Source organism: Miscanthus floridulus, chromosome 11 (assembly GCF_019320115.1).
Source record: "Miscanthus floridulus cultivar M001 chromosome 11, ASM1932011v1, whole genome shotgun sequence".
Lineage (NCBI taxonomy): Eukaryota > Viridiplantae > Streptophyta > Magnoliopsida > Poales > Poaceae > Miscanthus > Miscanthus floridulus.
Window position 1 is genome coordinate 71152092 of NC_089590.1, and position 14589 is coordinate 71166680.

Sequence of the window (14589 nt, forward strand, 5' to 3'; positions counted from 1 at the left end):
CAAAATATGCTATGGTCAAATGCTTATAAACTAAATATTGATGGTAACCTGGAACTTGCCTCAAAACTTTTCTTTTTGTACACACTCCCAGGCTCGCCTGAGATACATCAACGCGGACATTCATAGCTTGGCATGAGGAACTCGGCGTAAGTGGTTGCAAAATATGTACTGACAGAATGCGGCGCGCATGCAATCAGCCTAGGTGTGCTAACTGATCTCGGCGTGCTTTAGGTTGACGCCGAGATAACTGACCTCGACGTGCAACAACTTAACGCCGAGCTAGAGGCCCGAGCTAGTTCGTTACTGAGTAAATGGCGCTCGCGGCGCCAACATGCCCGACCTTGGCGTTAAGTCAAATGACACCGAGGCCCATACCTCAGTGCGGTCCGACTCAGCGTCGAGCCCTTAGCCCAACCCACGTAGGCCAGACCTCGGCTCAACCCTCAGCACGGCCCAACTCAGCGCCAAGGTCTGGCCACAATTGCTGCGGCCTTGGCCCTCGGCGTGCAACAACTCAACGTCGAGTTGTATTTTGTAGTGTTTGTTCAAATGATGCTATCGTCAAATGCTTTTAAATTTTCTGCTGATAGTGAGATGGAACTTGCCTAAACTTTTTTGTTCACACCACAAGGCTCGGCGTCGGATGCATCAACGCTGAGCTAAGACCATAGTTCTGGTCCTTAGCCCTGGCGTCGTAGAACAACACACCCAACCGCAAATCTCGACGTCAAACGAAAGCACACTGACCTCTGCGTGACTTGTTTCAACATTGAGGGCTGGACTCCGGCCGGTGCTCGCTGAAATTGAAGAGCTCGCGGCGCCGACGCACACAACCTCGGTGTGCCACTATCGCACACCGAGCACCAGCATGCCTCGACACGACGCCTAGAGCCCCTGACCCAAACCCTAGCCACGCCTAGGCCCTTGCCTCGGCGCTCAAAGAGTCAGCGCGGACCTTTCCATGCTAGGCGTGCGTACACTCCACGCCGAGCCCTGGGCCCTACCCTCGGCATTCAACATGCAGTGCGGAACATTTTTACTCTCGACGTGCGTCGACTCAATGTCAAGTTCTGAACCCTAACAAAGAGCAGGGTCGTAGCCTCAATGGTAAAGAAAGTTGAGCTAAGCTTTTCATGCTTGGCGTACGTCGACTAAACGCCATACCCTAAAACCTAACAAGACAGGCGATTGGGCCTTACCCTCGGCGCACAAGGATGCAGCGCTGAGATTTTTACTCTCAGGTGTGTGTCGACTCAACGCCGAGCCTCCGACCATTTTTTCTTTATCATCCAATTGATATTGCTATTCAGAATGTAAGCTTTGTCCGTACCTACCCGGTCTTCCACAGGACAGGGTTTGATTTGGATTGTTTAAGCAAATCTTGTAATCGTAGACCCCTTGCCAAATGATTCTGAGAATGGAGAGGACATGCGAATTGTTACTTCAAGCTCAACCAGCAATATTAAAATCAAGGATACAAAGTGCTGAGAAAAGCGACTGGGCCCTACCGCTTCCATTTAATAACTAAGAAATGCCTACAATTCATACTCGTTTGAATATCTCAAACGCCAAATGTGCTAAAAAGGCATTCGAAGTTTGATAAATGGATACAATGTTCCTTACATGGGGTCAAATGAAACACAAGACAACACAATGAAAGGTCTAGTACATCACAGCATTGTTCACTAATAAAGCATGGAACTACCACACGGCGCAATCACAAATTCTCAATCAGAAACATACTGAGTAAGCAACTCGTCGTCCGAGTACCAATCCTCTACCACAACCTCGTTGTTGTGGCTAGGCTCACCAGCATTGTCCTGATCTGCCTGTCAACAGTAGTAAGCGGCCTTTGCTTCATATGTGGCCTGAGACAATAACGCGTTCTCCTCCACCTCGTTCATGTGGCTAGGCTCACATGCATTACCCTGATCTACCTGACGCCTATAGCAAGCGGTCTCTGCTTCATCTGCGGCCTCTGCGGCCTAAGAGAAGAATATGTCCTCATCCTCCTCCGCCTGTAAGTCCTCCTCTACTAGAGCGATGAGCACGCTCAGTCTGCCAATGTCCTCTTCATCCTCCTTCACCTGCAATCTCGCCTCAGCTCGAGCGATGAGATCGCTCAACCTAGCAGTGCCATCCTCATCCTTGTCCCCCTCATCAGACAAAACAATCGGAGATTGAACGGTGCGACCAGCTCACGTTATGTGCTCATGTAACTACTTTTCCTCAAATCTTGCACGAGCCACCTCTACAGCATGGTCCTCGGTACATCCAATCCCTTCATGTATAAAATGGAATAAGTTAGCAACGCGATTATATTATATTTAAAAGCAGGCAATGAAAATAACAAGGCTTCCAATGACTCACTGGCACATAATGCAACAACATGGTCGTTCAAGACCTGCATCTGTACTTTTGTCTCCTCCCTTGCCTCCTTCCTTGCCCTCTCTTCCTCTAACACCCTCCGTCTCTCCAACCCCTATCTGTCAAGCCTAACACCGACCGAGTTGCGAATACCGCGCTATCTAGCAAACTCACACATGTCCTTCTTCCGCTGTTTAACGAAGAGGTCGACGTAGTCAGGTCCATATCCCCTCTTTCGTGCAGTTACTTGCCTCCCCTTTAGTTCATCTAAGAACTTAGCTTGACCATCATAAGCTTCCCACTTGCATTTCCTAGTGCTCTGTTCAAACAAAAAATTTGATCATAACTCTTAGCAAAAGAAAAAATATATGATTTCATGTTTTCCACAACAATAACCAACATCATCATAGTCAACTATATGGCCGCAATAATGGTCTATTCTAAGCTCCGATGGGACTAGGCCGTAGTTGGATTTAACATCACATTCGCACAAGACAGGAGGTGCTTTGTAAGTTAACCTTTGTTTCTTCTTTTTCTTTTCCTTTGGCGGCTCTTCCAACCATTGATTCTTAGGACCATAGAGCCACTCCTTGAAATGACACTTCTCCATTGAAAACATCTAAAAAAAGATGACATTAGTACATGAACACATCTAGCTCAACATTTCAACGGATACACTTTGCACTTACTTCATGCTTGTTTGGGCACACAAACTCCAACGTATTCTTAGGGTTTATCATAGCTCGATCCCCGCAATCGCACATAGGAGGTTCCTCGAGTCGTCTAATTGCGGCTAGGTGCTTCTCCTTAGCCGTCATTGGCGGGGGGTTAGGGGTAGGTGGAGCCCACCGTTCGAAGTGCTCACGTGGATGTCTCCCTCTCCACCAATTGTCGAAAAGGAGATACCTTGGGTCAAACTTGTTTGGACCATCGATCCACTAAAAGAAAATGCACCTCTCATGGGCCTACACAACAAGATTCTAACAAAATATTAGTAACCTACTAACACAAATGAAGAAAAAAAGGTACGGAAAGAATTACCTACATTAAAACGACTGCATGTGTAGAAGTAACTCGCCGCTGTGTCCGGATGTCTCGATTGAAACACGTCGGCCGAGAAACCACAGTCACCGTTAGGGACAGGGAGGTCAGGAGGGATGGGGGCATCTTTGCTAGATGCGTCAGGGTACAATTCTCTAGGACGACCCTGTTTCCGCCACAACTGTTCCCGATATATGTCTTCCATCTAATAAAACGGTTGTAATTAAACAACAATCCAAGGATACTGATTATATTAAACGAAAACTATATACTAAAGCAAACTAAATGGGAACCATTTGCATTACAACTAACCCTAATGCATTCAATAAACAACTAACCCTAATCCACCAATGAACAACTAACTCAGCAAAAGAAACCAAGTTACTATACCACAATAAACACACATTTGAGGTCTACAATGAATTAAGACATTGTTTTCGCAAGTGACATCAACCATCCAATCAAAGCCTACTATCCAAAAGAAAAACAACAAATAGAATCGAATTTAACCGGATAAAATGAAATAGGAGAAGGAGGAGCACCTTGGGGAAGCGTCCAAAACTTCGATCTGGCCACCCTAGACCTGCATTTAGGATTTAAGGTTCGTGGGAAGAGAGGGGGAGACAAAAGAATGCAGCAATGAAAGGAGGGAATGGAGGATGGAGGAAGAAGGGGGCCACGGGGGCGGCCTTATGATGGTAGACCTCAACGTTGAGTCGCGCCGCGCCGAGGTACGAATACAGGTTCTCTCATATATCATAGCAGTTGGCACGACCGCATGATGAAACACGCGTTAGTTCTATTAGCAGAAGGGAAAAGACAAGTTTGATCCGCCCGGATCCAGTGCTCCTTCGCTCAATCTCGCTGCCGTATCGTGCTCGTCACGGACGGCATCTGACAGATTTGGCCGAGAAACATTTGGGGGTTATTTTCGGGCAGAATTGCCAATGGCGTCTTGGTTGCCTACCCGCGCCGGCTTTGCAATTTGCACTGCCGCGAACAAGTTGAAGAAGTTGGCCAGAACCCAGAAGCGTGGCTGCGTGGGGTTAACAACTCGAGGCCGGTGAGCATTTCATTCAGCGATCAGTAGTATGGTTAACGACAGAACGACCAATCAGTTCACTTGTAAAAAAAAAACCAATCAGTTCACCGTTCCGTTCCCGGCCTCGCCGCCGTGCCGGATTTCCGGCGAGCAAGCCCCTCGGCGCCACTACAGAGCACAGAGGGGGCATGCCCGTGCGCCGACAGTGCGACACCCTCGCCTCCCGTGCGCCACACACGCACCGTGTACTACTGAGCTACTGATTGATTGCTAAACAGGCCGTGAACCATGTCCCCAGCGCTGCTCAAAGAAAGGTGCACGGCGCTGCCTCCTCCGACTGCATCTGCTGCATCTACAGAACGAGAAAGCGCACGGCACGAGGTTCCCAAAATTCCCCATTTTCCGGACACCAGCTAGCCACGCCACACTCCCAATCGCCGCCGCAGCTAGTTCCCTGCTCGGTTCGTCTGATCCAGCGGCTTAATCCGCAGCCGCAGACCATGGGGTTCGACAAGGAGGCGAGCTCCTCGTCCTCGCGGCTCGACGCGGCGCCGCTGCTCCCGCAGCACGGGCTGCACGGCGGCAGCGGCGCGGGAGGCGGGCATCTGTCGTCGCAGCCCAAGACGTTCGCCAACGTCTTCATCGCCGTCGTCGGCTCGGGCGTGCTGGGCCTCCCCTACACCTTCTCCCGCACGGGCTGGGCGGCGGGGACGCTGCTCCTCCTCGCCGTCGCCGCGCTCACCTTCCACTGCATGATGCTCCTCGTCGCCGCGCGCCGCCGGATCGCCGACGAGGACACCAAGATCGCCTCCTTCGGGGACCTGGGCCACGCCATCTACGGCGCCCCCGGCCGCCACGCGGTCGACGCCATGCTCGTTCTCAGCCAGGTCAGCTTCTGCGTCGGCTACGTAATCTTCATCTCCAACACCATGGCGCACCTCTACCCCATCGGGGCCGACTCCCCGGTGTCCCCGCTCCTCACGGCCAAGGCGCTCTTCATCTGGGCCATGCTGCCGTTCCAGCTGGGACTCAACTCCATCAAGACGCTCACGCTCCTCGCGCCGCTTAGCACCTTCGCCGACGTCGTTGACCTCGGCGCCATGGGCGTCGTCCTGGGCCAGGACGCCTCCATCTGGCTCGCCAACAAGCCCCCCGTGTTCGCCTTCGCTGGCCCCGCCGAGCTTCTCTACGGCCTCGGCGTCGCCGTCTACGCCTTCGAGGCGATCGGCATGGTCTTGCCGCTGGAGGCGGAGGCCGCGGACAAGCGCAGGTTCGGCGCCACGCTCGCGCTGTCCATGGCGTTCATCGCCGTCATGTACGGGCTGTTCGGCTTCATGGGCTACCTCGCCTTCGGCTCCGCCACGCGGGACATCATCACCACCAACCTCGGTACCGGCTGGCTCTCGGTCCTCGTGCAGCTCGGCCTATGCATCAACCTCTTCTTCGGCATGCCGGTGTCGATGAACCCGGTCTACGAGGTCGCGGAGCGCCTGCTCTGCGGCAGGCGCTACGCCTGGTGGCTGCGCTGGATCCTCGTCGTGGCCGTCGGGCTCCTGGCGATGCTCGTGCCCAATTTCGCCGATTTCCTCTCGCTCGTCGGCAGCAGCGTCTGCGTCGTGCTCGGGTTCGTGCTGCCCGCCGCGTTTCACGTCAAGGTCTTCGGCGCCGAGATCGGGTGGACCGGGCTCGTCGCCGACGTGGCCGTCATCGTTATCGGGATTGCGCTTGCGGTGTCCGGGACATGGACGTCACTCGTATAAATCTTCAGCTCTTCCAACCTGTAAGCATCGGCATCGACAGTAGTATGATATACATCATGCCTTGCTATTGCATTGGGTGCGCTCCAATGGTTATTATACATTGGTTCCAGTAGATTGAGAGTTTGAGACCCAATTCAGCTGCCACGTTGATTTGGGCATGCTTTGCATCGCTTAAAAATATGGGACAACATACGCAATTGTTGGGAGCTTTCTTAAATCTACATGGTTTTGTTCGGATAGGGCCATATAGGTTCCAGCTGTACCAGGCAGCAGATCCATGTGTAAAGATCTTGTAAGAGAAACAGAACGAGCAATTGAATCGATGCGAATGTACAAATTACAATACGAGAGTACCTACTTTATGTAAGATTCTTTTGTTCAAGAAGTTTGTAGCATGTTTCAGGGTCTCTTTTGTCTCATGTCCTCGCCAGAGGGGTCTTGTTGATCCAAAGTTTGTGCACGGTTTAGGTTTGTTGATCATACTAGTTTTTTTCACGATCGAGGAATATAGCCCGTTTTCATTAAGCAGAGTGAATTGCACGACACAGCTACGAGAGAACCCTCGTAGCACTGATTACAAACCACAAAGTTAATGGTAAGTGATGCGGAATAAACATAGGGACAAGAAAAAGGATAAATAGAGTGATTGCCCTAACCATCCTAGACCTACCAACTGAGCCTGCAGGAAAAAAGATACAACAACGCAATGGTTGCCTACACAATAGACCAACCCATGGCGGCAAAGCATCCACCCAGAGAACACAGATGAGTATCTAGCAGCAATCAGCGGCAAAGCATCCACCGACAAAGACCAAGCGACCACGGCAGCAAAGCATCCATCAAGAAGTGGGCCAGCACGCTCTCAGCAGCAAAGCATCTACCAGAGGGGGGACCTATCGGGGTTACAACCCCGGGGTATATCTCAAGGCATCGATTAGATGGCGGGCCACATAGCTCGCAACGCAACAACAGACAAAGGCCCAAACGACCGAGGCCCAGCAAAAGCCAAACAGGTCAGGCCAGGCACTGAGGTCGGGGTTATCCACGACCACTCCCACCTGCCTTGGTCTCACCACGCTCGCAAGGCGTACGACCTCTCTCCATCATGACCTCTGGAAGAGAAAGAAAGAGGTCGCGTCTTGCCAAGCGAGCCTGCCCTGATAGGGGCAAGCACGCCGCACTGACCCCGTAAGGACCAAGGCGACAGTAGTCACCTCAGCCCGATTAGACGCCAACCCTGTGCCACGATGCACTAACAAGACAACACCGCCTCAAGGTGGTAACGACGGGTACGATGACCACCGACCGGATACGGCCCAACCAGGCAGGTATACGGTCCTGCCCACTATGGAATGGGAGCCACGACAAGGGTCTCAGCACAGAGGCTGACCAGGCCAGTTGAAAGCTGTAACAGAACCAACCAATTATACGAGATTAAGTAAGAAAATCTTCCGCCGAAGCAGATAATTTAGCAAACTTAAACCCGTATAACCCGGTAGTCCGTGAAACCACGAAGGATTTCAAACCAATCGACATACAAACCAAGATCGTACAAGTTTAGCAAGTACCGTCACACGTTACATAAAGTTCACAACGACAGTAGATACATCAGAGTTTAGAACATAAAGTTATTACAAACCAAGTTCAACTGAAATAGCGGAAGTAATTAGTTTTAAAGCCACACACACACATTTAGTTCAGATACAGTGCCAGTAGATAGTCGTCTCCCACAAAAGCAGCAGATGAGAAATATGGAGTGACCATTGCCCTTGGTCCTAGTTGTCACCCATCGCCGGGTACAGGCAGTTAATGCAATAGCCGTAGTACATTTGACCATCTGCAACAACAATAGAAACAACGCCCTGAGTACGAGAAGGTACTCAGCTAGACTTACCCGTCTTAAACCAAAACAAAGCGACACCAAGGACTATGCAAGGCTTTCTTAAGTGGACTAGCTGACTTGTTTGCGAAAAGCATAAGCTATCATGAAGAAATCATTTTAATACTTTGCATCATCTTTATTATAACCTATTCATCTAGGTAAGCACCTGTACTATAGCAATCACTTGATTAATCAATAACATCCAGTTACCAATTTAGCTTTAGCATGTCCATACCATCCAGATAACCATCATTGTTCCATAATAATTACTACGATGCCATAGCTCGAGTCAAGTGCTCACTATCCAGGAGCGATGGTGATTTGAATCGATTCCTAACCAGCTGGTGATTTATTCCTCACACAAACCACACCCACCGATCAAGTGAGCTACAGATCACCAATGACACTTTTCAGGTAGCCGCGGGACAATCTGGAGCCGCAGTACCCAGGGACCGCCCGACTGCCAGGAATCAGGTCACACCTGCCCTTGGGCTCACTCTTCGCGCCCCTGTCATACCCCCATTAGCACCAATACGCGCACCCGTGTAGATCCCGGCCCGAATAGTGCCACTAGCTTCGTGGTCGAAAAGTACTTTATTCGGCCAGCTAAATGTGAGGCATGCGTTCAACATGACAAGAGGGACGAGCAACGATCGGTCCTTAATCGACACAGACGGAAACTAACAGCACCCCAGAACCCTGTCTGGTTGCCTCCAACTTTTCCGTCCGGTCTCCAATTTTTCTATCACATATGGTTAATTCCAGAATATCATTCTTTCCATAGCTAATTTCTTTCAGTAACCACCTATAATGTAGGTGATCGGGTATCACCGATCGCTACCGGTCTAAGCAAGGCTAAGCAGTTATTCGATCCTGACCTAACAGGGAAAAGGTAATAAGGTAGACAAGGATAGTAAGGAATGCATCAACGGTTTCAATCAACTCCTACAACTTAATGCAACAATATATAAACTCATATATATAGAAAGAATTGCTTTCGTAAAGTAGGAGACTTAGAATGCTCCGGTGCTTGCCTCGTTCGAACGAACTAGGTTGATGATCTATGCACTCGGGCAAGTCCTCTCCTTGCTCCTCTTCCTCTGGCACCTCCTGTGCCTGGACTTCTTGTGGATCGGTCTCGGTCTGCTCTTCCTGAACTGCTACTAGTAACTCCTCCTACGATCCTGTATGATGCAGATGTATAAGTGCTAATGCATAGGTGCATCGGAGAGATGACATGAAATGATCATGATGCATGAAATGTGGACGAGCATGTTTAACTTCATTGGACATAGTCGTAGCGAAGTTCTTCTACAAGGTAGTCAACATCATCCAAGAACATGTACTACTATCTACTACGACAACCACTGGACTAACATGCCAAATCACCACAGCAAACTAAGATGCTTCAAAGATACACCAAATTGAACGTTATTTAACTAACTCGCATTAACGAAGATTGTTTTATTTCATTTTAAACTCGGGCTACAACAGCAACATACATTTCTGGTGTTCATAAAAATCTGAGAAAATTAAAGTAGCCTAGTACTACTCTAAGTAGACTACCATAAATTTTTCATGGCATTTGGATAAGCAAAATAGCCTACACAAAAATGACAAGGCATAGGTGCTTAAAAATGCATAAATAGAAAACCTTAGTTCAAAGTGTCAAGCAACAGATTTCACATTTTTCCTAGTATCATTCTAGCATAATAATAGCACTCACCAAATTTTACCTTTACTGGATCTATAGAAAAATTATGAAAATTCACACAAGTATTAATCAATGATAAAAGGAAAATCTATAACTCAAAAACCATACATGCAATGACTCTCAAATTTTTACCAGAGCTTCTACTAAGCAAGACTAGCATACCCACAAAATTTCATAATTTTTGGACCATATAAACTCAAGATAAAATTCAAACAAGTTTGCATGCATCTAAAAATACATTTCAAGTTCCTATTTAATTCATCCAAAAATTATACTATAAGTGCTGATGTTATATTTTTCTTAAATACTAGACTTCACTCAGATCCTAACAAAATTAGACTCACTCAAATTGGATCTACAAAACTTGAGATACAAATTTGACAAAATAGCATCAAAATCTGAACAAATGCACTAGCTTTTCATTCAATAGACGCTGACAGCTGGGGCCCTCCAGCAAATCGGGCCCGCATGTCATCCACACCAGAACAGAGGAGGCGGCTTCGACGACGCAGAAGATGGCGTAGCTCGCCGGCGGCAGCTTCACCGGCGACGCGGAGGGTACCTCCGTGCACGCCATGACCTACCACGCCAAAAGACCTACTAACGCTAAGCTCTAGCGGACTCTAGGGACATCGGCCACAGCCCACGGCGGCTCGGCCATGGCGCACGGTGGTGCTCCGATGAACCCCGGCGTTTGGTGGCCAGACAAGGCGCGCGTAAGCTTTCAGTGAACAAGGCGGACCTTCCTACGCTATGGCTACCGGCTACGGTGAAGTGGTCAGGCGGGACCGCGTGAGATCACCGACGGCGACCATGGCGGCCATGCCGCGGTGGTGCATGGTTCGGCAATGCCGCTCACCTAAAGCTTGGCTGGCTCCGTGAGGGCGCTGACGAGGTCCGTGAGGCGATGGCGGAGCTACGGGTGGGATGGTGGTGGCTGTGGCGCCACGGCGAGCTCGAGCGAGCTCGGCGGAGCCGATGGTGTCGGCGGTGCGCTGCGGCTGTGAATGGGGAAGGCAACGGAGGAGTGAATGAGGGCAGAGCGCGTGCGGAGGGCAGCAGGGCGCGCTCCTCTTCAAGCCAGCCAGCGCGCGGCGTGGTCAGGGCGAGCCGAGCGCATGGCGGACACGCGGCGGCCGCCATCTGGCCTCGGTCAGCCATGACCAGTCTGAAGCCAAAACACTGTAGCGTGATTCAGTCGAACAAAGAGCTGACTGACAGCGCCAATTGGTGATGCTCTATCTCCTAATCCGTTGATCCTTAGCGAAAATAGTATAAATGAAATTTATAGCTCTAAATACTAGCTACAAATCATGTTAAAGGACCAAGACCTAATTCTCACTGGATCACAAGTTATATCAAGCCAAAGTTGAGTACTTGAAACTGGAATTTGATTTCTGACTTAGAAAATTCTAAGTGTTGAGTCAGCCCCACAAATCTGACTTGTGGGACCCTTTAGAGCATGTTGTGCATATTTTCATGAGTTGGTCATAAAACAACTTTTATTCCTTATAAAATTTGCTACAACTTTGTTTTAGGTTGCTCAGACATGCAAACATTCTAAGCTGTACTTTTTAAACAGTCAAACCAAAAAGTCCTAGGGTCAAAACAAGTCAAACCATGACTTGGAAACTTAATTAGGTGAAATGATCAACATGAATATTGTTCCTAATGACCTTCTAAGTATAGCTAAGTTGTTTAACAATATATTTAGCCATACCACACATTGGTCACACAAGAATCAAGCACTGAATGTACTGAAACGATGAAAAACAATTGAAATGTTACTTTTGTTTCATAGTCATGTTTCACATGTTTCACGATCTTGTTGCATTGCAATAACTAGCTAGGTTCCACTAAAGTGAGTTGCACATGTTGCACTTGGGTGTTGCACACTTTTTAATTCACAAAAACAACACTCATGAAATATACAGTACGTTGCAATGTTTCGATAACATGTTTCATGTGATATATGCTCATGAATGGATGAATGATGCTCATGTTCATGAAATGCAAGTGCAATTAGGCAAGCCTAACACCATGGGTGTTACAAAAGCACCAACCCCGATTGAAACCGCAACATACTATGCATCGACGCTCACCGAAAAATCATCACAACCTATAGAAAAGAGAACGACACTAGACGTGTTGCCGCCGGACCGCTCCTACGACACTAAGGTCACAAAAACAGAGCTGCACCTAGCCAGACTACATGGATCGATCCCCTGGCAAGGTCGGGACCACGGCGTTCAAATGTGCAAGATCAACAGCTGACGCGTGAAAGAAAAAGAAACACGAGACACAAGCTGAAGGGTTGCATTCATCGAAGGACTCTAGGTACAACCTAAGGACCCTAGCCACCACCGTGGGAGGATATCCTCCATGTTTACAGTGGCCATGATGACAGCAGCAGCAGCAGCGAAGCCGCCAACTAGCTCCGCTCGCTCCGCCTGGCTGGCATGATCCGAAAACTAAGCGCCACCTGACGGAAGTCCCAGGCAATGCGAAGTTGTAGGGCGGTGAGAACGATGCTGGCCCCCTATCGGATTTCAGCCACCACCATGCGTTCGCGGTTCTCCATCAGAAGAACCTCCCGGAGGCGGGCCTCCTCCGTCTCATGGTAGGAAGCCGCAAGCTACTCCTCCAACGCTAGCAACAAGAAGGCGAGAAGGTTAGGGACGAGGAACAACGAACGAGACAACAGGACGTAGAAGCATCCTAACCCACGATGCGGGCCTGGGCATCGGCGGCCGCCGCCTGCATGGTAGCGATTTCCCTCTCCGAGACCTCAAGGGCCACCTAGATGGCCTCAAGACAGCGCTCGAGCCTGCTCACCTCACGGGTGGCGTCGAAGAAGCACTGGTGAGCCTCATCTGCCTAGTAGAGGAGCTCGTGGAACTCACACCGATCATCCGAGGAAGACGACGATGAGCTCGACCCCCTAGTGGGTGGGGTCACGACACAAGCAACATCGACAGCCCCTATGGGAGCGGGGCAGGAGGCAGCCCTGCAGGCCACACTGGATCAACACAAGTTAGACCCTTGAACTCGAGAATCATCCAAATGCACTTACCCTTGATCGCGCAGGCCATGACGGATAGGTGGCGGCGCCTCGACGACACCGGATGGCTCTCCCAGCGGCAGCTTGCCGTGACTCATCCTCACCGGTAGGGAGAGAACTCTAGATGAGAAAGAGCATGGACAGGGAAGTAGACGAGCAGGCAACTCAAGATGAATGCGTCCTTGTGGTTTTGCTCCAAGTGTATTTGTAACCACTAAGGGCACTCAAAGGGCACGCGCGCACGATTACATTTACTAACCGCTTGGAAAACCCCACAGAGCAGGTGAAGCGATCGAAAGGGAGGCAGGATGACGGTCACCCAAGCAACGGCGTGAATCAAGTAAGCTGCGCACAACCCCACTTTCTCTCTGTCGTTTCAATTTATGCGTCCACATTTCGCGACGCACGACCATTCACGAGCAATCGCCATCATGCCACGATGTGACCGGGGAGGCCAACCGCCCCTCGGGGATCGTGCGCCGAGCGACCCACCGCAATCACGACCCCATGTCATACTTAGGAAACTCACCCTTGGGCTGACCCTTAGAAGGACTCGAGGCCACAAAAGGGATAGAGGCAGGGAGGAGATGGGCCCCTATGGCTCTAATCGGTGGTGCGGAGCCACATGACCATCTCTCCCTATGTTCGAGTCATCCGCTTTGAAGTCTCCTAGGTTGACCATCTCTGGGGGGAGGCATCTTGCCCTCTGGCCGCTATGGAGGCGGTAAGGGACTAATGGGATGAACGACCGATGATTTATGGGAAGTCTTATGTGAGGCACAGTCAAACTCCATGTCGATTGGGGAGGATATCTAAGTCCCACTTGAATTACCCATAGACCCCGATGAGGCACATCGCTCCGACCACGTGGTTACGGTGGACATGCCTCTCCCCAAGTGGGGCAAATACAAATCCACCTTCAACAAGGAAACATGACCTCTTGGGGTTGGCAAGGACATCAGGGAAAGACAAAGTAGAGTCCCCACGACCTCGAAGGTAGCCAAAGCCAAGCCATGGCTAACTCCTCCCTACGTCCTACGCCTTAGACCTAAGGCCTGCTCTAGAGACTCATAAACCGTTAGGGGTTCAAGACCTCTCCGGGAGAGATCAATGGAGCAAAAGGCCGGGGTGACACGCAATGAGAAACCCAAAATGTGATCATGGCTCGGTCACGTGGAAAAAGCGAAAGGGTCCAAGACCTACGAGCCGTTGCATGACTGCAAGAAACCTCACGACTATGCAGAAAGAGGTCAGGGAAATGATCCCCCAAGACACCAGGACAAAATAGCCTCTCCAAATGAGTCGAGGTCAAAGGGACGACCCTGAACCCACGGCTTGGGGCCTCATGGCATAGGCTACGAGAGGCATCAGCAAGAAATTCCTCAAGCTGGAACAAAAGCAGTCGCGCCACTAAAACGTCAATGAAAGGTGTCACCACGATGGCAATGCCAATTGACAACCCAGGGCCAAGCACCGCCAGGGACGGCATCATGCCTCTAAGGAATGACACACAGGAGTGCCACCGCAACTCCTCTAGCTTGAGAGGAAGGAGCAGCCGGCAGCAGCAGTACGTCTGCATCGCCATCCTACCCCGTCTAACAGGGGTGGAGTGATGGGGAAGCACTGCTTCATCCTCCTCCCGTCCCGCCGACAGTTCAAGCAGGCTGACGACCAGCGCGTAGGCCTCCAAGGGGAGCTGGGAGAGACCTCGGTCGTTGCCCA

The 14589-nt window shown here is 50.3% G+C and overlaps 1 protein-coding gene across 1 annotated transcript; it reads left to right on the forward strand.

Annotated features, from left to right (window-relative positions):
* Window positions 1-4643: 4643 nt before the first annotated feature.
* On the forward strand, window positions 4644-6553 carry LOC136493357 (amino acid transporter AVT3C-like). The gene has a single exon (XM_066489434.1). It carries the CDS (start codon window positions 4951-4953, stop codon window positions 6208-6210), a length of 1260 nt encoding a protein of 419 aa, XP_066345531.1. The 5' UTR covers window positions 4644-4950; the 3' UTR covers window positions 6211-6553.
* The last annotated feature ends 8036 nt before the right edge of the window (window positions 6554-14589 follow it).

Coding starts and splice junctions, on each gene's coding strand:
- LOC136493357 (XM_066489434.1), top strand. CDS start 4,951: ATGGGGTTCGACAAGGAGGCGAGCTCCTCGTCCTCGCGGCTCGACGCG.